Source organism: Electrona antarctica (genome assembly GCF_951216825.1).
Source record: "Electrona antarctica genome assembly, chromosome: 15".
Classification (NCBI taxonomy): domain Eukaryota; kingdom Metazoa; phylum Chordata; class Actinopteri; order Myctophiformes; family Myctophidae; genus Electrona; species Electrona antarctica.
The window spans coordinates 18,927,390-18,952,710 of NC_136796.1; the positions used below are offsets into that span (position 1 = coordinate 18,927,390).

Sequence of the window (25,321 nt, forward strand, 5' to 3'; positions counted from 1 at the left end):
TGTGTGTGTGTGTGTGTGTGTGTGTGTGTGTGTGTGTGTGTGTGTGTGTGCGTGCGCACATACATGTTTCAGAATGTGTTACTCTGCATACTTGCTGACATGTGCGCCCTACATGTGTGTGGTGGGAATATCACACTGTGTTTGAAATATTCCCCAGGTCACCATTACAGCCTAATAACTTTGTCAGTGTGATTAATGCACGTTGCAGGGCAGGTTCTGATTGCACATTTATTCAACTACATTTCCATTCAGCTACAGTACGCTGCTAGCCCACCATCTCTCTGCCTTGTGTGTGTGTGTGTGTTTGTGTGTGTGTGTGTGTGTGTGTGTGTGTGTGTGTGTGTGTGTGTGTGTGTACGTATGGTATGCATGCATGCGCCCATTTTTCTGTCTGTCTGTCTGTCTGTCTCTGTCTCTGTCTCTGTCTCTGTCTCTGTCTCTGTCTCTGTCTCTGTCTCTGTCTCTCTCTCTCTCTCTCTCTCTCTCTCTCTCTCTCTCCAGCAGAATCAAGCACTTTGATCTGTAATGATCATAATTAGAAGCTGTGCAAAGGTAACGTTAGAGCTGGAATAATGTGATTTGCAATAAACGCCTGATTCATAATAAATTCAGACTTCTTATTGCAATTCCTTTGATTCCCTTTGATTCTCCTCAGCTCCCCTTCATTATTTTAGTAGATGTTCGTTCTTTTCGGTATAGGTTACAAATCCTTGAGGGCAAATGTCTGCAATGCTAGTCTTTTATCTCTCTTTTTCATCTCAGCTTCTCTCTCTCTCTCTCTCTCTCTTTTATTATTTGAACGGGGCAGGAAAACAAACGAAAGGAGATTCGTTAGAACCCTGACAGGGTGTTGCAGGACGAACAATGTGGATGCTGTTAACTTTCTTTTCTTGTGGGGACGTCTTGGAAAAGCATTGTGTTGTTTAAAGGTTGAAAGCTACAGTAACATGACAAATATCTAACTGAGAGGCTGTACTGTATTGAACTCCCGCCGTCCCAGGGAGATGCTCGGTGTCTGGTCTCACCGTCCTCTTTGTCCCTCCTCCTCTCTCTCCTGCAGGTTCCTTCCTGATGGTCAACTCGTCCCAGCATGCCGCGGGGCAGCGCGCTCAGTTGCTTCAGCGCCCGCTCAGCGAGAACGACACCCACTGCATTCAGTTCAGCTACTTCCTGTACAGCCGCGACGGCCACAGTCCCGGAGACCTGCAGGTCTACGTGCGCGTCAACGGTGGTCCGAGGGGCAGCGCCGTGTGGAACATCTCTGGCTCCCAGGGACGCCAGTGGCATCAGGTGGAGCTGGCAGTCAGCACCTTCTGGCCCAGCGAATATCAGGTGAGCATCGTGCCACAGTTCCTCCCACACAGTTCCTCCACACCACAACATTGTTTGTATGATGGTAATGTATATGATATCATCCATGATGGTAATGGGCGATATGATATGGCTCAATTGTTGTGCAATTGCCATAGATGCGATCTTTGCAGTGTATATTTATTCACAGGTCCATTTCCCTGCATGCTGCAGTGTGATCAATACCTACTTTGTTCAATGTGTGTACACTATAATATAGCTTGTAGGACCGTGATGGCTGAATCCCCTCATTACAGGCAATAATTTATCTCCTAGATTGCCGCTGATTGTTCTCATGTACCGCCACCCCCCACCCCACCTCAAGCAAGCATTAATGAGAAGGCAACAATTGACGTGAGGAATTGTGGGATTGTGGGTTTGCCGAGCAGTCTATCACCTACTAAGGGGGGTTTGCTTCCATAACCTCACCGCACTTTAGCCCACATCTCAATAAATCAAGAAGCAGTTAATGGTTAATGACATTAGAGGGCTGCATGGATCGATGCAGACAGCCGCCTCTTTAGTATCCTCTGCTCTCTTGCTCCGTGCAAGAAGCCTCGCAAACAACCAACGTGATTTAAAGTAATGATTTCCTCATTTAAGAAGTTTAGCAGCCACCTTGTGGCTGTGTAAGAGGCGGCAGGCAGAGGCGGGCTCTCTCTGGAGGGGAACACACAATTATTAGAGGACATCTCCGACAAATCCAGGCTGAGAGGCGCAGGTTGCGTTCTATATGCATGATTCTTTAAGGTCTTCCTGCGGTGCACACAGACACAGGACAGATCTGTATCTGGTGGTGAAGCGGGGAAGGTGTGAGGCAGGTAATGAGGCAGGTAAAGTGGTGCATCTGCATGAGGATCTTTGCACACAGACACAGGACAGATCTGTATCTTGTGGTGAAGCGGGGAAGGTGTGAGGCAGGTAATGAGGCAGGTAAAGTGGTGCATCTGCATGAGGATCTTTGTCAGTGTGAGCTGTGCTCATAAATCCTGTCCCTGCAGGGACCATGAGAGTCTCCTCTGTGAAGGGAGCTAATATTGTATTCATAGGCGACCATTTCTAAGGGTGCGCTCATTTTACCCCGCCGGCCAAGGAAAGCGCCACCCGTGCGGGCGGAACGTTCTAATACAAACACAAAACCCCATTCTGCCAGCTGCCTCGCTAGCCTAGTGGACTACTACGCTGACTTGCAATCCATGCTTCATGTGTTCGCATCCTGCTGCCAATACTATTTTTACAACCGCAGACTTTTTAATCGTTTTTGGATTAAGGTTGGTGAGGGGTACGTTAATAGTTTTTGGATTAAGGTTGGTGAGGGGTACGTTAATAGTTTTTGGATTAAGGTTGGTGAGGGGTACGTTAATAGTTTTTGGATTAAGGTTGGTGAGGGATACGTTAATAGTTTTTGGATTAAGGTTGGTGAGGGGTACGTTAATAGTTTTTGGATTAAGGTTGGTGAGGGGTACGTTAATATGTTTTGGATTAAGGTTGGTGAGGGGTGCGTTAATAGTTTTTGGATTAAGGTTGGTGAGGGGTACGTTAATAGTTTTTGGATTAAGGTTGGTGAGGGGTACGTTAATAGTTTTTGGATTAAGGTTGGTGAGGGGTACGTTAATAGTTTTTGGATTAAGGTTGGTGAGTGATGCGTGGCTCACCTGCTTGCGGTTATGTTCAGGTTAGAGAAGGTTTATAGGTCTTTTCAGCTCAATCAACAGAGATAGGGTTAGTACTAGTAGGCAAAACCACTTGTGTGCGGTCCAAATGAACACAGCACAGCGCTCCCTACCCCACTGACAACCAATCACAAGCCGAGTTTGGAAATGGTCACCTATGAAAACAAATATTGCGTGAAGGGAGGGGACGTTCCTCTACTCTTCCTCCCGTCTAGAGGTTTCATATGGATGTATGTGTGTGTGTGTGTGTGTGTGTGTGTGTGTGTGTGTGTGTGTGTGTGTGTGTGTGTGTGTGTGTTCATCTGCGTTTGTGGTGGTGGTGGTGGGGTGGATGCAGTTGTACAGGAGATGAAACATAAACAAGTAAATCTAGTAATCAGAGACTATCAGTGCCTCCTGCAGGGCAAGCAGACGGCCAGAGAGATAATGTTGATGTTGGACAGAGATCAGAGGTGCTGCTGCGGATGGTTTACATTTACACACATGCAGAGAAGCACAGAGGATGGCCTCCTGTCAGACACGCGTCCTGCTGATTGAGTGCAGGTTTGAGACTCTCATGAAGAGGAGATTGCATGCACATGCAGCATGTACAGTACACACAGCATTCACACACACACGCACGCACGCAGCCACGCACGCAAGCATGCACTCACAGGAGGTTTTGATGCAGTAAAGAGTGTGGCTGGAGGTCAATGAGTGGGTGTGTTCTCTCTGGTCTGCGTTCAACTCACCTCTGAAGTGTGGAAAAAGTACTCAATTGTTTTACTTAAGTAAAAGTACCAATACTGCAATTTAGAACAACTTCGTTACAAGTAAAAGTACGGAATTGAAAATGTACTTGAGTAAAAGTACAAAAGTATCGGCATCAAAATGTACTTAAAGTACTAAAAGTACTCATTGTGCAGAATGTGCCATTTCACAAGTTCAAAATGTGTACAAAATCTATTGAAAATAGCCGAACTACAAGCTCACAAAGCTTGTAGTTCGGCTATTTTCAAATGGCCGAAATGTATAGGGTTGAAGTGGTTAATGTATGTTTTCTAATGAAAATTTAAATCTCCAAAGTAACTAGTAGCTAAAGTTTTCAAATAATTGTAGTGGAGTAAAAGTACAAATTTTGGCTCTGAGATGTAGTGGGGTATAGAAGTAAAAGTATTGGAAATTTTAAATACTCAAGTAAAGTACAAATACCTCAAAATTGTACTTAAGTACAGTACTTAAGTAAAAGTACTTAGTTACTTTCCACCACTGGAAGTGTGTGGCTTCTTATCTGAAGATAAAGTGAGGTCACAGCAAAGAGGAAAGTTGTCCATTCTGGACTTTATTAAACGAAGATACCAAGTTACAGCACCCCCCCCCCCTCTCTCTCTCTATCTATCTCTCTGTACTGTCTCATTTCTGCTTAACCAAGAGTTATATTAGTGCATCACACAGTACATTTTCATGTTCTCTAGTAGAATATAATTCATTGTTCTCCTGTAGAATATTCATAGCCTGGTTAACCACTCCCCCTTGAAAACATTCCCATTAAATGTGGTTAACCAGGCTACAATATTCATGTTCTACAGTAGAATATTCATGTTCTCCAGTAAATATGCATGTCCTCCAGTAGAATATTCATGTTTCCAGTAAATATGCATGTCCTCCAGTAGAATATTCATGTTTCCAGTAAATATGCATGTCCTCCAGTAGAATATTCATGTTGTCCAGTACATATTCATGATGTCCAGTAAATATTCATGTTGTCCAGTAAATATTCATGATGTCCAGTAAATATTCATGTTGTCCAGTAAATATTCATGATGTCCAGTAAATATTCATGATGTCCAGTAAATATTCATGATGTCCAGTAAATATCCATGTTGTCAGTAGAATATGAATGTATTCCAGTAGATTATTTATGTTCTCCAGTAAATATTCAGGTATTCCAATAGAATATTCATGTTCTCCACTAAATATTAATGTTCTGCAGTAGAATATTCATGGTCTCCAGTATAATATTCATATTTGCCAGTAACATATTCATGTTTTCCAGTACAATATGCATGTTCTCCAGAAAATGCATGGCCTCCAGGAGAGTATTCATGGTCTGCAGTAATAGAATCTCCATGTTCTCCAGTAGAATGCTAATGTTCTCCAATAGAATATGAATGTTCTTCAGTAGAATTTCCATGTTCTCATGGCGGTAGTTGTGGTGGTCCCTCTCAGTAATCCATGTCCCAGGGGTTCTAGCACATTGTCAATGCAATAGACACCCTCGCTGTTGCTCAGCTGACACAGACATTAAGCCACTATGACCTACTTACTTAATAATGACTTACTTACTTAGTTACTTCCAGTAGAATATTCAAGGTCTAAAGTCTCAGAAGGTGTTTAACTCTGCCTATAGGAGACATGGTTGCTGACTTATACTCTCATCCTTTTCATTTTAAATCTTTAATGTCCGCCAGGTCTGTCCCAGTGTGTGTATGTGTGTGTTGTCCACGTGTCCGTCTGTCACACACACCACCAGTAAGTGTAGAATAGAATAAACATCCAGCCCAAATGTTTCAAATCGACCTGAGACTAAAACAAACACTTTGCATTTTGAACTACAACCTGTTGGATACAATCAAACAACCGTTACTGCCATTTTGTGTTTTCTTCCAAACAAACATTTTGCAACTAAACTAATCCCATTTATTATGTCCAAAACTCGCATACATTGGCACAGTATCTCTGGAATCATGTGATGATCAATGATCACGATTCAGATTTGTCATATTGTTGAAAGTTTGTGGGGAGCGGCCCATGTTGATACAAATTGGCAAAAATCATGAAACCATGGCATCTACCCAAAATTTACATCCAGAATGTATTATTTCGACATACCTTCCTGGCACCAATACAGATCAACACAGTTTCACACACACTTCTAACCCAACAGATCAATATTAAGACGGTAAAACTGGGAAAGCATCTGTGTCATCATTTTAGATTTTATTTTGGCTACTAAAAATAACTACTGATTTAGAAGAATCGGCCTCGGGTCTTAATGGGTTAACAGAACACTATTGCACTTGCAATCTTTGCTAAATGAATTAAACTGTTGGTTTAGATCAGTCGTCTCCATGTACAAATTGAAAGCTCTATCGTTTCAGCGCATGCAGATATAATGCTGTAATGAAAACCAAAACCATAAATATTCATTACCGTACAAATCCTCCTTTTATTACAGTGTCTCTGCTGCTACTGCCAGTCTCCACTGATTTTATGTATTTTCTCTAAGGGCGATCGGAGAACATGAGAGGACACGGTGTGGATTTTGTCACTTCGCTGCAACAATTTTGTGTCTTTGAATTTTATGAGGCAAACGTGATGTCGCAGGAGGCTGCTATTAAAATATTTTATTTATTTATGTATTTATTTTATTATCGTGCCAAATCACTGCAAGTTGACTCAAGACACTTTATGGATGCCCCCTCCAGCATATTTGCGATTGTGGTGAGGAAAAGGTCAGCCGGAAGAAATGTCAGGCAGAACCTAGACTCGGTACACAAGCTTTTATTTTCGTTCGCATTCGGCTCAAATAGAAAAGCCTTGGCCTGGGCCGTGGCTCAGCGGTCCAGGCACCTTGGCTGGTAATCCAGTCTGGCAGTGTGCCGCGGGTTCGACTCCCGATCTCGACACCCCTTACTGCATGTCTTCCCCCCATCTCTCCATTTCCTGTCAGCCTACTGTCTGTCATAAAAAATATAAAATAAAGGCAAAAGCCACAAAAAAAACATACTCAACTTGTATTTTGCTAACCATTAACAGTGCAGAGGAGCATCGCTCCAAATGTGGTGACCTCAGTGTTCTCCGCTCTTTTCTACCGGGGAGGGGAAGGGGGTAGGGTCGGGCGCTCAGATCGGTGAACTAGCCAATCACAGCACGTCTTTTCTGGGACTTATGTTACGCACGCGGAAGCGTGTTACAAGCTTCCTCTCATGCTTCGCAAGGAATCTCGTTAAAATTGTGGCTTCAATTTTGACACGCACTCCCGAGCCGGAAGAGGCGTCTACCTTTATATGTCTATGTGTACTGGCCCAGTACACATAGACATATATGTTTGAAATATATCTGAAAATATTTTGTGCCAGGGACCACCATAAAAGATTAGTTTTGTTACAAAACAAAATACTCAAAATATTTCAATTTATTCTCAATATTTTTGAAAACAAAACAACAACCTCACAACGTGTCACTGTGAGCTTGTAGATCTGCTATTTTGATGTAAAAGTGGTTAAAACATTTGTGACCAGATTTGACTGAAAGCCTGCCATCGTGCAACCTCCAGCAGAGAAGAAAAACTGAATTTATTTATATTTCATCCAAACATCCTAGAGCATGTCTGAAATAAATATTAGAGCTAAAATCGACATGAATGAAATAAATGCTTAAACATGTAGCTAGGTGTAATGTTAGAGACCACAGAAGTGAACCTTTCAAGCCTGTTTTAAGCCAAATCTCCAAAACTGGTGGGTCAAACTGAACAACCAATATGTCAATTTGAAGCTATGATTCCCTGCTTTCATATGACATGAGAAAAACAAACCCTCAGTCAAATTTGGCCACATTTGTGCTTGTTTTCATTGACCTGGCCGTTTGTTTCTCTTGCAAAAACACTGGTCACAGCAGCAACAGCAAGAGGAAGTTATGCACACACAAAACGCAAAGGCTCATGGGACACTGGAAACAGGTGGATACCAGAGATCACACAGACTGGGGCAGGCTAAACAGAACCATGAGGCTGTAGGGTGGGTCGCCATCTGCCTTGAGAGAGATGCAAACAACAATAGTATTTCGGGACAGCTGTGGCTCAGGAGGTAGAGCAGGTCATCCAATGATCTGTGGGTCAGCGGTTCGAATCCTGGCTCCTCCTGTCCACATGTCGAAGTGTCCTTGGGCAAGACACTGAACCCCACATTGCTTCCAATGCGTCGGTCGGTGCTAGCTTGCCACCATTGTTGTGAATGTGGGAAGTGAGGAGGCTGGCGTCGACTGTTTTCCGCTTCACCTCCCAATGTATGAATGAATGGACCATTGTAAAGTGCTTTGAGCACTTTACAATGGTCCAAAAAAGCGCTATAAAAATGCAATCCATTAAAAACGATAATGCCAGCAATAACAATAATAGCAGGTATTAACAGTACAATATAATAGTGTGTTATAGTTGCAGCATACAGTTGTGTTCCATGGAAACCCTTGATCTGTATCTGGGGGCCCACGAGTATGAGTATAGAGGGTCCAGCCTGCAAAATGGGAGGCACAGAAACCCCGGGGAAGAAATCTGTGGAAGTTGAGTGAAATCTGGGTGGGGAATTGAATGGCCGCTACTTGCCCCTCTCCCAACACCACTGAAGTGCCCTTAAGCAAGGCACTGGATGCTAAACCGTTCCACGTGAGCTACCCAGTGGGTAACATTATGACTGTTGTTGTACTGGGAAGTCCCCAGGTTTTAATGTGTGTCTGAATGATTGTGAACTTGGGCTGAGCCAACCTCGCCAGGGTAATTAAAGATGTAAAAGAAATATAAAAGAAATATGTGACAGCCAGGCCTTACTTAATGGCATATGATCAATGTATACAATGTTACTGTAATAATGATATGCATTGATGAGAAATGAACTCACACAAATCCCCTTAACTCTAGTGGTGGATCTGACATCCTGTTTTGTGAGTTTCATAGGTTTTTACCCCTTCCCACGGTGATAATGACATGGTTTCTCTTTCCCACCAGTTACATGTTACAATAAACTGCACTTTGCCTGGTCCATCACAGTCGTGTCTGGGGGTGTTTATATGGAATCCCGGCCACTTTCATTGGTCATCCTGTTGCAACAAACGGAGGCGGGCAGAGTGAAGGATGGAGCATGACATCACCTCAGATATTCTCAGTTTGGATGAATCCATCTACCTCCCACGTTCTTCACAGCAATAGATTTTGCTTCTCGCCTTCTGGTGTGGGAATTGGAATTGAAGGGAACTTTGCAATCGAATATTAAAAGATCCAATCGGGTCTCGCTGTGGCAAATAATATCAGCCCAGCTTAGGCACCCACTCCATCTCTGCTACCTCCACTTCTCTCTCCTGCCAGTTACTGTAGCTCTCTAGTATCTCGTCCCACGCACTCTCTCTCTCTCTCTCTCTCTCTCTCTCTCTCTCTCTCTCTCTCTCTCTCGTTCTCTCTTTCTCCCTCTCTCTCTCTTACTCTTTCACATGCAGTGCACAAGTAAGTTCTCGGCCTGTACAGTACAGTATGTGTGCTCTGATATTCATTCTGTGACACACAGTCACACTCGGTGGCACTTTTGCACAAGCGAGTGTGGAGTGGACACAGATGGGCTTAACGAGGGTGGGTCAAGGCGCTGAGACGAGGGAATTGATGGCAGTGGTTCTGTGACTATTGATTTATGGAGGAGTTAATCGGGGCGGTTGTCTCTAATGGCCGCCACATGAGAATGAATAATAATAAATAAATTAGTAAGGGAGAAAGCCTTTGTATGTTATTTATTGGCTGGAGTGTCAATGGCGCAATGCATTACTCGCCTGGAGCACATGATAGATCAACACATGGGTTTCACTAGCCTTGGCTGTAGCAAGCTGGTGGTTGTGTGAATGCCCTGAAACAAATCTCCTCCCTCATTTATGTGTCTGGTGGGGTGATTGTATATTTTGTATTCTCAAAAGGGTGCCGCAGAATACTTTGATAATATTTGGAATTAATCAAATATCAATTCCACTTCAGTTCAAACGTATGAAGTTATTTTCATAATGTCCCAATGGAAACTAATATTCTCTCAGGTTTAATGAGATACTGTATCTAAGGATTTACATATTTACGTACTGTAATATGGTGCCATGACTTGCACCAAGTGGTGTCGTGAATGAAAAGGTTACGTAAAGGGGTGCCCTGAGCCAAACAAATTGCCAAAATGACTGCCATATTTGGGCATATTTAGTTACAAGACCTATGACATCATCGGTAACTGCTTTTAACAGCTGACCCGAAGGTATGAAAGCACTAAAACATGATTACACTTCATACAAACAGCAGAAAGAAGCACCAGATGTAAACCTTACAATAGACCTTTTAGGCTTAATCTGTTTTAAACTCATGTACTGTCTTTGGCGACTGGTTTTCCCCAGTGAGGATGGCCAAAACAGACATTTATCATTTTCTGTTCAAGGTTCTCCTAATCGGTGAACCTGGTGTAGGAAAGACCAGTCTGCTTTTGCGCTTTGCAGACAACACGTTCTCCGAGGAACGCGCCAGTACGGCTGCCGTGGTCTTTAAAAGTAAGATCATAAAGTTAGACGACAAGCTGGTCAAACTGCAGATATGGGACACGGTCGGTCAGGAGGTTTTCAAGACAATCGCGCATAAATGCTACCGAGGAACTCAAGGTGTCCTCCTGGTGTACGACATTACGCGGAGGGATTCGTTTGACGGTTTGAAACCATGGCTCACGATGCTCAAAAAGCATGTGGGTAAGAATGTCAAGAAGCTGCTGGTAGCCAATAAGTGTGACCGCACAGATGAGAAGGGAGTCGTGGAGTTTAATGCTGCTGCCAGGGAATTCGCTAACAAACTGGAGATGCCTTTTTTGAGAGCCAGCAGTAAAACCAGCTTCAATGTGGAGGAAGTGTTCGTGATGCTGGCGACAGAGATCATGGCGGAAGTAGAGTCCCAATTGCGTTGCATATTGACCGCCTTTTACTTACTTAACCCATTTTGGACTGAGGCTGATTTAAAAACCTCCTGTGGTTTTTAAGTGTAGGGTTACAAAATGGGTTCCCGACTATAATGGGTTAACTGCTTTCCCATGGGTATAAAACATATTCGCCGAAACTACTGCTGTTTTGGGTGATTGTTCCCCTCCCATAATAGGGATGCTATAGGGTTCAAGTGGTTCAACTTTTATTTTCAGATGTTGAAGACCCATGTAAGCCAGTGATTGTCATCTGGCTAGTGGTTCTCCCTGGGATCCAAACTTGTCTTATTAATTACATGTAACATTTTCTGATTTGAACATTTTCCTCTTCACAGGTTGTGTTTGAGGCGACTGTTTCGGAGGAGCGTCAGGGCTACATGGCTTTGGACGACATCGTGCTGTTAAACTACCCTTGTTGTAAGTACCCCCCGCTCGTCATGTATTTGTGACCTTTAAATGTTTTGCAAAATGAAGCTGGTCGATGGCTGTTTATGAGTTATTTAGAGGACGTGGTTGAGGACTGAAGACTGAGGTTCTTCCAGTGTCTCTGACAGCAAGTTAACTTTTATCGGCGGCTCCTGACGCGTGTTAGAAGCGCAGTGCCACAGCAGAAAGCCTCGCAGTGTGTTCGAACAGAATGACTGGCCTTCACTTCATACGGCTTCACTTCCAGAAGAGGCTATTTCAAAGCTACTGTGATGTCTGTCACACAAGGCTATGCCTGCTCTCGAAGCCTTGAGATGTTCTTTTGTTGGTTGGCAGTGAGACATGAGAGGCTGGGAGGGGGCATGGCTCTATGTGCTTCTATGTACGCTCACATTCTGTTCTCCTTTCACATGGATTACCCATCATCCCTCACAGGCCATTTCTTTCACTGCCTTCCATTCTTTCCCTCGTGTCATTTGACTTCACTGGACAGGGGACACAAAGCTCTCACCCTGGTGACAGCTCAGTATATTGCCCTGACCCCAGGGACATTTCATGGAAACTAGGGAAAAGGGAAAGTCATAATGGGGCGAGGCAATTTCTTTAGAGCCAGGATGGCCACACACTAAGAAAGGGATAATACTGTTTGAGTCATGACTGCGAGATAATGTTAATACGTGATAATGTGGATTTCATGAACTCACTGAATCCTCAAGATGGGGCTTTTACGAAACTCATTTAGTACAGCATTCCAGTCTATTTCATTGGACTTTTATGCTTGTATTAGTACAGAAAACAGGGAGAGAGATGAAGAGTGACAACAAAGGTTGTTGGGCTTGAGAATCAAACCCGCGACTCGCCATCTGGCTGCAAGAGCCTGTATGTGGTAAGCGCCTTAACCACTAGGCCATCGGCACAGCCTATTTTTACACTCTCAGTTCAATTTAACTGTGAGGATTTTGTCATATGCTCCCATCTAATTTCTTAAGCACTTAGCTTTCCATCCCCCTTTACCAACTGGAGGAAAATGACAATTTATAATGTATAATTCAGTGATTTGGCAGACAGGCTTATCCATAGTGACTTGCAAGAGCAGCAGAAACTCTATTCAACAGGGTAACTAACTATATGTGATACAAAATCTCGGGATTCGTGTTCGCAACCGCCTTTAACAGTTCGCAACCTCCGGTATAGCTCCCATGGTGTGACGTCATCGAATATCCAGAATCTTCACTTGCACGCACGCACACGATCTAGAAATGCATTTATAGAGCTCAGATTGAGCTAATGGACGATGTTTAGAGCTTAAAGGACCACTTCACCACTTTTCTTCATATAATAGGTCCTCACTAATAATCATGAAAAAATGTAACACATTTTTTCTACTCGGTCTGTGTCTCATAGGAGGGCTGTGGGCAGTTCAGAAACCGTCTTCCAGTGACATCATCGATGGGGAATCCAAGCTAATAGAAACTGCTTTCTAGTCCTGAAAAGTTGCAATTTGAAAATCTTGTTTAAAAATAAATCTGCCTAATGATGATGTCACTGGAAGACGGTTTCTAAACTGCCCACAGCCCTCCTATGAGACACAGACTGAGTAGACAAAATCGTGCCATTTTATCATGATTATTAGTGAGGACCTATTATATGAAGATAGGTTGAGAAGTGGTGAAGTGGTCCTTTAATACTTTAATCCAACCTCGCCAGTAGAACTGAGAGAGTGAACTAAGGCACTGAGTGAAGCTATGACTCATCACACAACTACTTCCGGTTCAATGAAAGAGTTCACAGCTGTCCAAGTGTTGTAGTTTGTAGCTGTAATCTGGCACCACCGCCGAGTTGAGCCATCAGATGGCGGCATGTCATCGGTTAATGTTGTTTAGAGCACTATAGTTATGACCTAAATTGTTTGCCAGTCAAGTCTATGGACTTTAATGTTGTTTAGACTAGAGCACTTATGACATGTGCCTGATATAAATACAGTGCCCCCCTCACTTCACACAAGTGTGATCTTTATACTTCTCCAATCTACTTGCCCCATCCTTTCTCTGCCTAGGGTGTTGGCTGCCTAGGAAGAGTTTATTTCCAGATCAGTTAAATTGCCGATCGGTCGCCGATCGATTGGAGCACCTCTAACAGTGACTCTATTTCGATGACATGAAGATGATGACATGAAACTCTGCCGAGCCTACACATTATGTACAGTCGGTGAAAGCCGCTCCGAGCAGACTTGGGAGCCCACTCGGCTCCTCCAAAAAGCTAATTTGCAATTGAAACCAAACAATTTCCTGAGTAACTTACTTGCCCTGATGAAGATTCTGTTGGAGTCGAAATGTGTTGGCTTCTTTTAACTTTAATAAATAAAGTACATCTATTTTTATCCACCCTCTCCTCATTTTTGAGTGGTGCAAACCACTCCAACAACCAGCTTTGTCTGTATCTATGTTTCTATGTATGTGTGTACGTGTACGTGTGTGTACCTGTACGTGGGACCCAAAAAATGTAGCATGGTTACTATGGTCACTGACATTACGTCAGACCACAGCTGATCAGGCTATATAAGACCTTGCACCACTCAGTTCACACAGGTGTGATTTTTAACCTTTTGAGTGCTCGGATCGCCGCCTATTCTTTAATTTCCTGAGTGTGAGTGAGCGATTTGGAGTATTGGAATTTGGCTTAGGATGTTTGGCGTGTTGGGTATAGGGTGTGAAGGGACTAGACTAAGAGTGCATTAGCCAGGGTGTCAAAGGGAGAGATTAGTCTAGGTCCGGGAGGTTTGGAGTGTTGGTCAGGTTGTCAAAGGGAAGACGCCCCATGTTTGTTGATCTGAAGTGTGCAGGAAGTGGTGTAGGGACACACGTTGCCATGGCATCCTACTTGCAGCATGATCCTGTTAACCACAAAGCTGGCCTTGCTCTGTTGATGTTGTGCTGGATAAATGTCTTGACATACAGTAGGAAATACATATTTAATCAGTCCCTGCATATAGATTGCTAGACACGTGTCTAACCGCTGTACCACTGTGGTTCAGACTTAATCAGTTCTCTGACAAACTGACAGGTGAAATAAAGGGATCAAGAAAGTCAAAGAACAAGAGCTTTGGGCAGGGTTTCCCCTTGTCAACAAAAATACTATCAAGGCTCTAGCTGGAGCCCTCATTCAATGCCATCTTGATGCTTACACCTCTTGGTTCCCCAACATCTTAATGTCACTGTGTGTGTGTGTGTGTGTGTGTGTGTGTGTGTGTGTGTGTGTGTGTGTGTGTGTGTGTGTGTGTGTGTGTGTGTGTGTGTGTGTGTGTGTGTGTGTGTGTGTGTGTGTGTGTGTGTGTGTGTGTGTGTGTGTGTGTGTGTGTGTGTGTGTTTTGTATTAGTTGATGATGTGTTAAGTTTGTATGCTATGTTGATGAATTGATTACATAGGACCACAAAGGAAAGTCCCCAAGACCTTTTTGGTCTTATCCTTTTAGCTTTAACGCCTTACTGTACCACATGCTGTTTACATTTCCGACTAACAGTAATAAAGTATTCAATCAATCAAGCTCTTGCATACTAACTAGAAAAACACAAGGCACTGCTATATCTTCTGTGCTACATAGGCATGGAAGTGACAATGAAATACTTAACCTCCTAGGATTTGATTCACAGTGCCCATGTATCCAACTGCGGGACATCTTGGAGCCTGTGGGGACCACCGCTTGGGAGAGGGAGAGATTGAAAATAATACTCCTGCCCAGCTGGTCTGCACAAACTTTGAGGATGCTGCCTGAGTTGCCATGAGGGCCAGCAGCTTCAATAAAAATGATATGTCTGCCAACTAGCTAGAAATGCAGCTCATGTTCCCAACCAATCACTGCAATCATATATAGCTATTGGAAAGAGCCAACTCAACTGTAAGACATTTGATTTTAATAAGCAAGTGTAGTGTGGATTATTACCCTCTGTGAAAGCAAGCTTGTTTGAGATTACAGCATTTATCCTGCAACTCTAATACCTGATTTATACTTAATTGCATGACACACGCACACACAACCAAGTATAACGCAGGCATTTGTTTGAAAGCTCTACTTCACTTCTATAAAAGTATTTATTTGCATTGTAATCCCCATAGGGGCAATTTTAGATTGCCTCATATAAGAACTGTGTTTGAAAAATAAACATGTCATCCCGGCCGTTTCACTCATATGGATATAAAGAATCAACTGACTGAGAGAAAACGCTATTGTTACTGCTACTGAATTAGTTACATTTTCGCTAGAAACACTATCACATATGAGTGACTGACGGTCGCAAACGATACAGAGACACCACACCTCCCTGACAATAACGCAGAGACATCTTGTTTATTTTTGGACCACAATGCTTATATGAAACGATTTTAAGAAGACCCCATGTTATTCTCCATAGAGAACCAGGCAGAACCAGGGGATGAGCGAGTGACGTCAGGACTTCGGCGCTCTATAGATCAGTAGTACAAGAGTAGATCTACCTTATTCTTCACCCCCGTACAGGAAACCGTTTGAACAAATATTTGTCTAATAAATTCACCCCTTTGTTTTAGCACTCACGCTTACTGTGTGAAATAGCATGCAGGTACTTTGTAAAATGAACCTTGTTCTGTATCTCAGCATCATCCATTAATATATCCTGTTGGGTAGCATCCAGCAGAGCTTTGAGCCGTTATGGAGTGTCCGGGCTAAAAGGCTAAAGCTTAATAGGGATGTAAAAGTAATTGAGGCTGAAATCTAGAAGTAGTACAGTGTATGTGATGCCTGGAGAGTAAAACATTTGGTACTGCTGAGAAACGGAAAAATGAATTTGTCTCCCGGTCATACCTAATTTAATAGTTGTACAGTTTATCGTGTGTATATCCGACTGACTGGGCTTGGCAAGTGGTGGAAAAAGTACTCACAAGTATCAATAGGCTATGTAGAAATTGTTACAAATACGTCCAGAATTAAAAATGTACTCTACTTAAAATACAACAGTATTGGTAGCAAAACTTACTGGGTACCAAAAGTAGAAAGTGCTCATTATGCTGAATGTCCCATTTCACAAGTTGTCAAATATAATTTGAGAGAAATACAAGCTCACAATGCATCACATTGTGAGCTTGTATGTCAGCCATTTTCAAATTGCCAAAATGGGGAATTTGTTTTGTAATCAAAGTAACTAAAGTTTTAATAAAGTATGACATTTGACTTGATGTAGAGAAGTAAAAGTACTGAAACTTGGAAATGCTCATTTCACTCTAGTGCAGTAAATGTACATTACACCACTGGTGGCCAGACCCATTGGACTGAATCCATCCACTGGTGGCCACACCCATTGAACTGAATCCATCCAGCCAAACTAGTAACAACAGTTAAGGCGTAGTGAAATTAAAAATATGTTTTTCGCACTTTGACCACATCCGTGATCATCATATGAGCATACCTAACAATGGATGCCAAAAAAAGGGTACATGTGTATTTTTATATCAAAAGTCCATAAAAAAAAATTGAATTTTAATGACTTCCTGAAAACGAAAAGGTACTGCGTGATGACGTGTCGAGGCCCACATCGATAAGCCAATAAAAATGAAGCTCAGTTTAATTCCCCATATCTCCGCATCCGTCCAGCACAGCTGCTACCGATTAGAGAATCCTCCATTTTTATTCCCATTCAAGATAACATCCAGACACTAGTATATTACTTGGTTTCAACTTAATCACGCTAAAATATGTATCTGAAAACATAGGGTAGACATAAGCGGCATAAGCCACATGACAGTAAACTGGTACAGCATGGCCGACTGACTTGTAAACAAACACACTCCATGCGCTGCGTATAGCATAGCTAGTCTCTAGCTACAGTCCCATCGCCTGAAGGGATGAGACACTCTGGTTCAGAAACTTCATAGCGGTGTTTCAATTTGAAACTTCAAAATAAAATGTCCACCATTTCCGTTTCTCTACGGCTTTAAGGTCAACCGCACCAATACAACATCTGGCCATTGGGGATAATGGTTGAAAGAAGTTGCATGGCAAATCATGGTGTCGAGTGGGCTTAAAATGAAAGAAAACACTGTTCAGGACACCGTTGACCTCTTACGGTTAGTCTTCACACTTCTTACACAATTTTGATGCCAAGCTTTAACTACCACAGGCAAGCCATCATAGTACCTCGACTGTGACCATATTAGCCATTTGTGCAACAAACCAGAAAGAACTCTACTTAAAATAGTGTACTTTATTAAAATCGCAAGTTCAAAACAAATAGTTAGAATTATGTTAAAATGTACAGTACAATGACATAGTAAACATTTAAAATCAGTGGTTTGTTTCGGTCTGTCTTCTCCCGTTCGGGGACAGAGCTCTCTGGGCGGCACGCATCACCTTCCGGCCCAGAGCTTTAACAGGCTCGAGACGCATCGGGGAAACCTCAGGAGGTGCTGCCGATTCCTCAGACTGGCATGGGTCACTGAGAGATGACTCAAAGTCATCTTCTGCGTGTGTGACTTCCACCACTGGCAGGGCACGCCGCTGGACCTTGTGAAACAGGGATTCCCGACGCTGCATGCAGGGGCTTGCTGCGAGCACAGCCCGGAACCCGTACGGTGTAGTCACCTTCTCCACGTGCTCCAGAGACATGGCCGCACGTGTGGACAGGTCCGTGTCCCTCGCCACCTCTGGCGCTTCTGTGGTGGGGCCGTAGCGGCGGTGACGTCTCAGCTTAAACCCACGGGCCGGTGATGGGAGGAGGAGATGGGTCGACGGTGGAGCCTCCGTGGAGTCCTGGGACAGCAGTCTGCGGCGGTCGGGTTGGTGTCGTCGACTGCATGGGGAGAGGAGACACACAGGAGACCTGGAGGGGGAGGGGATGACGAACGCCGGGATCCGCTCCGGTGTGAGAACGTTCCTCAATGCCACGCCCATTTTGAAGACAGACATTATTGTACACCCCTGGGGAGGCAGGAAGAGAGATATGAAGGACGCGATTAAACATGAACACTCCTCAAATCAAATCTTTGTTCTACAAGGGGAAGTGCGATTGTGGTCAGATGTTTATACAAAATACATTCATGCATGAAATTCAAGTACTAGAGATCGCAGCATTCCAGAGTGTGACAATAGATGCATGGCTGTATCACAGCCCCTCTTTTTGGCTTTCATTTTAAGATAAATACAATTTAAAATAAGGAAGATTGTGGCGTACTTCTGTGGTCTACTTGCAGCATGCATGCAACGTTTTGCATTGGTCAGCCCAGCTCTCACACTAGCCGCAATACATTTGCAGTTTTGCACCACCAGCTAGCCCATTCATCCAAACAGAAAAGTCAGATATGCTTGTATTACAATGTTAAACTCACTAACACATTGCAGCTGTAGTGTATGGAAAGCTTGAATTATCCCCCTTCAATCTGCAAAGTGTTTGTTTCATAAAAATCCACCATAGACCAAGTTCTGGGCAGGTGACATTTTGTTCTAAGACTGGAGTTTGGAAGCAATCGTTTTTAAATCAACGAATCGTGCTGCTGCTGCTTCCTGCATTATGTGCAAATTCAGTGGTAAGCAGGGGCTGTTTAGTGACTTCCGACAAGTGTTTATTTCCAAACTCCAATAAGTTATTTCTTAGCATAAAGTACGTCAAAACGTCTTACGGTGGATTTTTTAGATTGAAAGGGGATAATTCAAGCTTTCTATACACTACAGCTGCAATGTGTACAGCTACACTGTTTAACAATGTTTAATACACGCAGCTCTGACTTTTGTTTGGCTGAATGGGTGTCTGTCAATTGCTGGTGTTGCAACTCGATTCAAAATTTTGTTTTGCAAATTGCGGCTATACTATCACACACACTCACACGAATGCAAAGATAACCAACCCTATATTGCATTACATATAGTTTTTTACATTGGATGATTTTAGCATAAAGCAAGAAAGGGAAAAAAGGCATAAAGAACTTACGTGCAATAAACAAACACCGGTACCTCTGTGAATGAAGGGAGAGAGAGCTAACTAAAAGCATGTGCTCTGCTCTGGTTTTATTGGCAGCTGGTTTCATTGACGCCAATCAACACGCTCACCATGGTTGGTCTCCATCCTGCTCGTTAATACTGATTAGTGTTCAGCTGCATGTTTGCACATGAGGAACATGTCTTCAGCTACATGTTTGCACATGAGGAACATGTCTCTGTGACGTTGCTGCATTACAGTTGAAAGATACAAAACTGTCACACAAAGCATAAGCACACTGATAAGTAAACATTTAAACAGCGATATGGCTCATTGAATATATTACACATCACACGTCTGACATGTATTCAGACAATGTTATTTGGAACTTATTTGGAGATTTTCCACCAGCAGTTCATGTGTCCATGTTGTTGTTGTTTGTTGTTCTTCCACAGACAACGTGCCCCATTTCTCTCGGCTGGGTGATGTGGAGGTCAACGCTGGACAGAACGCCACCTTCCAGTGTGTGGCTACAGGCAAGACTGCTGAAACGGAACCTTTCTTACTGGAGGTGAGATGAAAACACTGAGCTGCAGTCAGATGTTATGATATGTAGGCCTGCCACAATTAATATATAACCGCTTGATCACAATTAAGCTCGTTTCCATTCAAACAGCTGGATGAAATTAACAGAAATTTCATATCCATCATTATTTCCATGTTGTTGTTTTGGGCATATAGGGCCATGCAACACAGTTGTAAGCTTGTTTTTGAAAGTATAAAATGATTACGTTTTTGGCCATAGTAGGCCTAAATTATTTATTTTGATCGTTCGTACCGGCTTGCCCCTTTTGCGACCCTCAGTTACCTTGTCTGTATTTTGGACGGCGGTACCACTGTAGCGGCTCTCGTTGCGTTAAGTATTTTTAACCTATTTTTGAAATGTTGGCTTCTCTGAAATTCTCTCTTCCTCACTTCCCATGTCCCGCCTCCCGCACTGCGAAAGGAGAAGAGAAGTTTCATTCTTTTTGTGTTTTTCTTTTGTAGTGTTGACTGAGCAAAGTGCATGGGCTACCAAACTCCTAAAGTCATCTCTCTCAAGCAAAGTTTAAATATTTAAAATTTGCATTCTAAATGGAGGGCAAAATCCCCACAACCTCACGGTAACATATCAGCGCTTGTGATGAAAACTAAAGTATCTAGCGTGTGCTCTGGAAATTGATAGTGGATTGATAGTGATTGTTACTTCCGGTTCATCAAATCAGGCTCTTCAAAAGAAGAGCTTGGCGGCTAAAAAGCGTGGCACGGAAGTGGCGACATTAAACGTGCCGCTCAAGGACTTAACCACCTACTGCCTGCCAGGCTGCCAAACAAAAACCTGCTCCAGCTCCCCACTTCTCTCATTAGGATCAGAAACAGAAAATAGAGATTTCTCACAAGCCATTATTTATTTTTCTCCATTTGTTGTGTGGAGGGTCTGTTTGATTGTTGATGCTGTGTGGTGTGAGTTTTCTAATTGCCGCTCTCTCTCTTTGATCTACCTGGCACTAGTTCTCTCTGGACAAGCCTGGATCGGTTCTCCTCAACTCATGCCTCCGTTTAGGAAGTATAAAACAAAGTATTTGCATAATGCTTCCTTCTCATTTAGTATCATATTCTCCTCCAGTGAGTTTTAGGCCCCAAACGCTGAATTATTTATATTGCCAGAACAGTGGGGTTTTTATTTATTTCCAGCATATACAGTAGCTGAGGACATTCTGCTCTGCACAGCCGTCCAATTCAGCCTGAAGGAGGGCCAAAACCCACACACACCATATAATATAAAGCATTTTAAATGTCCTTAGCCTTTAATGCTGGATGTAATTCAGAAGCTGCAGCCCTGAGCCGTCTAATACACAATGGATGAATGCCCTGGAGAATTGGCTCAATGCAGGACCAAATGCTATGAATGCAAAATACATTGGTAAGAGGGGGGGGGGGGGGGAAACAAGCCTTCTTGGGGCTCCCTCAAAAGAGAAGGCCGTTGCACAATCAAATAGAAAGGGAAGTTAAAACTTTAAAACCCGCAATAATCTCCACCTCCAGCCGTATGCACAATTTTGTATTTTCTAAAACATATGTCATGTGCTTTTCAAACTTTTCCTGCCCTCCCCTGCTAAACTGATTCAAGCATTCAGATGTCAAACCCAATTACTTTTGAGGAATGGTAGCAAGCGACAGCTTACATAATATCCTGCTTCTGCCTGTGTGTGTGTGTGAGCGGAGCGAGCATCACAGAGCCCACACATTCGGCAGATCGCCGCGAAGCGCTGCTGGCGTTCTGATTTTCCTGTCCCGCTAGTTGAACCGATTGCCGGTTCGCCCGGAGCTCCAACACATTAGCATGGAGAGATGAGGAGCTGTCAACTCGCACCTTCTGTTAGACACAACACACACCGTGACACACTCGCCTCGGTCGCCCAGCCTCAATGAGCCAATATCCAGAATCTGAATAAATGTTACCATCACATCACTGGTTCACAGCTGTAAAGAAGTGGGTGATTTTTATTTTTTATTTTATTTTTGCGTAAGCTCTGTATATTGTCTCGAAAAGTAGAAAAAGGAGGATGTGGGAAAGGGGTCAGTGAGAGCAGGCAGGGAAAATCGAACAATACATATCATAGCATATCAAAGAGAACAGAAAAACATCAAGCTACACGTATAATGCATAGCATAGTTCATAGTTCACCTCCCACTCACACCCTCTTTCAAACCACTTTCCTCCATGTTCGTTTTCCACCTCACATGCCACTGCACACTTACAGTCATTGGAATGGACTTTTTACGCTGCTCAGGTAAACACAATCACCTGCCTGATCTACGGGTCATCTGCTCACGGCGGTCTTCCCTCTGTGTGTTGTGTGTGTGTGACAGTGGGGTACCGGTCTGGGTTTGTTTTATCTTTGTGTGTGTGTGTTGTGTCTTTGTGTGTGTGTGTGTGACAGCGGCGTAACGGTGTGCTGCTGGACACGGCTTCGCTCTCCAGGCTGAGCCACAAGCGGCTGATGGCAACGTTCCAGGTGGAAGCGCAGCGTGGCGAGCAGGACCTGTACCGCTGCGTCACTCTGTCCTCCCGCGGAGCCGCCGTCTCCAACTTCGGCCAGCTCATCGTCAGAGGTAAAGCTGTGCGAGATGTTGCTGTTCGAGTGCTTTTCACTAGAGCTCCACGGGTGTGAGCGAGCACACTCACTGGCGTCCACACACAGTGCTGTGAGTACACTCGCCCGCCTACGCCACTGCCTTGCGGATACCCGTACAGGAAAGTAATGTACAGCATCTATGCAAATGAACTTGCAGGCGGCACCTGCCAACGTGTCTCATCAAATGGCCCCAGGATGCTCTGCCTTCAACATTTCTCTCATGGGAAATGCATCCAAATCCACAGATACACGCATAATTTCTTTAAAATATGTCGTCACGCACGTAGCGTAAATCAAAATCATTATGATTGCATGGCATATGCACTCTTCTGTGTTAACTGACCATTAAAACCGTTTCATCCACATACACACACTTAGCCATTTCATTTTCTCTTTCCATCTTCTGTGACTCCCTCAATCAGTCAGTCATATTAGCTACAGTATGTCCTAATTAGTTATAGTATGTCCTATGTCAATACATACTTGTGCCTGTGAAGGCAAATATGTTGTAAATGTTGTATAATGCTGTGTCCTCCAGGCTCCAGCAGCATGCGTAGGCACTAGGCAGCAGTTGTTTACATGGGTTGGTTCAGGCAACATGCATGCTTGTAAGTCTAGAATTACACATGTGTTTTCATTAATTAGATTTACCTCTTCATATTATCCATCAGGGTTCCTATTATGCAAATCATTCATGCAAATAAGCTGCTATTCAGCTTTGTTATGATGAAAATTAAGATTTGCTTCGTTCAAGGGCCTCTCGTGGTCTCGATGATTAAAAGATCTGAGGCTCTAGCAGAGCAGAAATAATAATATTTTAAAAAGACATTGAAATCCTTGACTTTTCCTTTCTTCTCACAATTTCTATCTATCTATTGCACTTCATGCTTTGGTTTTACATTAAAACATATATACCGGTATGTCTTTTTCTCTATTGTTCAAAAAGCCTAATGTAACCGGGGTTAGGGTGATTACGGAACCTGAGTTTGATATGCATTAGGCTAAGGACCCACAATTGATTAAATTCTATCTCTGGGACCCCAATCTATGAACATTCTATTGTTGATTTGATCCGATATGGACTGTCATTTGGCCCAGAATTCCTGGGCCTGTAAATGGTACAATATGGGGACCGGGTCCTCGGAGATGCTCCGACAATGCGTCTGCGAGGCGGTGTGATCTTGTAGATCGGCTATTTTCGAGGTTTGGTGTACAACAGGGACAAAAGAGAAAAGGTCAGGTTTACAAAGTATTGAGGATTTAAGTTGTTAAATGTCTGAAAATAAATTCAAATTTACCATATGTAGTGGGGGTCCCTGCTTCATCTCTCTCTCAGCTAAGGGGTCCTTGGCCTGAAAAACGTTGTTGCTGTAGATTCTTCCATTCTTGCACATTCTCCAGTTGTATTATACGGTATCTCTTCAGAAATGCATTGCATGTTACCCTTACCCATCTCTTCATTTGCAGTGCCCCCCACACCCATCGCGCCCCCTCAGCTCCTGCGGGCGGGGCCCACCTACCTGATCATCCAGCTCAACACCAACTCCATAGTGGGGGACGGGCCTGTCATTCGACGGGAGATCCAGTACAGAGCCAGCCAGTCACCCTGGACAGAAACCCACGGAGTGGGTTCACTCACCTACAAGGTGTGGCACCTGGAGCCGGACACAGAGTACCGTATCAGTGTTCTGCTGACCCGGCCCGGAGAGGGAGGCACAGGGGCACCCGGACCCCCCCTCATCAGCAAGACCAAGTGTGCAGGTGAGTAGACTCACAAGTCAGTCAGTGTCTAATGCTTTGATTAACTCTAACAATCTCCCAGCTTCCATTGTTAAAACTGGGTTAAAACAAAAAGTATATACACACGCACACGCGCGCGCACGCACGCGCAAGCACGCACAATGGCTGGTTCTTCGCTTGCGAAGATCATAGAACCAATCTCTTTGATACACTGTCATCATCAACCAAAAATAAATGTGGGGAAGCAGCATTTCATTTTTATGCACCACATATATGGAACAAATGGTGGATAAAAGTGGCACTCTTATCCTATTATATAATGAGGAACCTCTTTGAAAATATTGGAACGAGTCCTTTGGGCCAAAAAGGTTTGGGACTCCTGCTGTTTCCCAAAGTTTGCAAATACTTTGAGTGCTCACATCCCCGGCCAGCTGGGTATACATTAGTTTATTTTAAAACAGAAGAAGAGCTTTCTGTTTGCCGCTGCCTTTGATTGAGTTACTTTCCTTATTTATTTCAATTTTTCTTCTGCACTGTAATTGTATTGTACATTTTGTTTTATGCATACTATTAATGTCTTTTTTGCGTGTTTCCTTTCCTTTCCTTTGCTTTTTTATTTTATTTTTATTATTAAACATTTTTATCCCACGATTTTGTAACCCATTTTTCACCCCTGTGTCAATTATCTATTGTGATCCTGGGCTCTACACACCCTCCGCTAGCCTGGGGAGAGCAACGGACTTGAACTCGTGCTTCGTTTCCTTTGCTTGATGTTCTGTGTAAAGCGTGTTGAATTGCCTTGTTGTTGAAATGTGCTATACAAATTAAAATCACCATGCATGCCTGCCTTCTCCCAGCTGCACACCTCCTGTCAACTCTCTTCACCTGGACGTGACACTCTGTCCCTCTGGGTGACAAGGCAGCGCAATGCATGTCAACGTCTGCCTTGTCTGGCACTGCTGATGTGTTTGCAATGGAAAATATTTTTGTAGGAAAAGCCCAAGTCGATTTCTGAGCTGGTTTATTTGACAAGATACTGCGGCATTTTAATCACTTTTTAGTTAGTTTTCAGTGCCATTCGCTTTGCTGTTAATCAAAAATGACTGCTCCTGATTTTAACCATAATATCATCTAATATTATATAGCAGCAGTTGTAAAACAGAATACCACAACAAGTGGATTTCTTAATGTCCTCTGAAATCAAAATTGATGTTTCAGTGCTTAGTTTGTCGATGGGCACAAACAATGATACAAGAAATTGTTTTTTGTTGATATTC

At 43.3% G+C, this 25,321-nt stretch overlaps 2 protein-coding genes across 3 annotated transcripts in view; one reads left to right on the forward strand and one right to left on the reverse strand.

Annotated features, from left to right (window-relative positions):
- The window catches only part of LOC306938975 (receptor-type tyrosine-protein phosphatase U-like), a 171,716-nt gene that overhangs the window by 73,060 nt on the left and 73,335 nt on the right, over positions 1 to 25,321 (forward strand). The window contains exons 3-7 of one of the 2 annotated variants that reach the window (XM_079523391.1): positions 1,061 to 1,332; positions 11,095 to 11,176; positions 19,581 to 19,696; positions 22,110 to 22,281; positions 23,772 to 24,065. In XM_079523391.1, coding sequence (XP_079379517.1) covers positions 1,061 to 1,332; positions 11,095 to 11,176; positions 19,581 to 19,696; positions 22,110 to 22,281; positions 23,772 to 24,065 — 936 coding nt within the window. Of the gene's footprint in view, positions 1 to 1,060; positions 1,333 to 11,094; positions 11,177 to 19,340; positions 19,431 to 19,580; positions 19,697 to 22,109; positions 22,282 to 23,771; positions 24,066 to 25,321 lie in introns of those variants that run through there. The other variant, XM_079523392.1, reaches the window with a different exon arrangement.
- On the reverse strand, positions 17,399 to 19,274 carry LOC306938976 (C2 calcium-dependent domain-containing protein 4C-like). The gene is made up of 2 exons (XM_079523393.1): positions 19,138 to 19,274; positions 17,399 to 18,131 (listed from the first exon to the last, which is right to left on the reverse strand). The coding sequence occupies exon 2, from the start codon at positions 18,117 to 18,119 to the stop codon at positions 17,499 to 17,501; it is 621 nt and encodes a 206-aa protein (XP_079379519.1). The 5' UTR covers positions 18,120 to 18,131; positions 19,138 to 19,274; the 3' UTR covers positions 17,399 to 17,498.

Coding starts and splice junctions, on each gene's coding strand:
- LOC306938976 (XM_079523393.1), bottom strand. CDS start 18,119: ATGTCTGTCTTCAAAATGGGCGTGGCATTGAGGAACGTTCTCACACCG.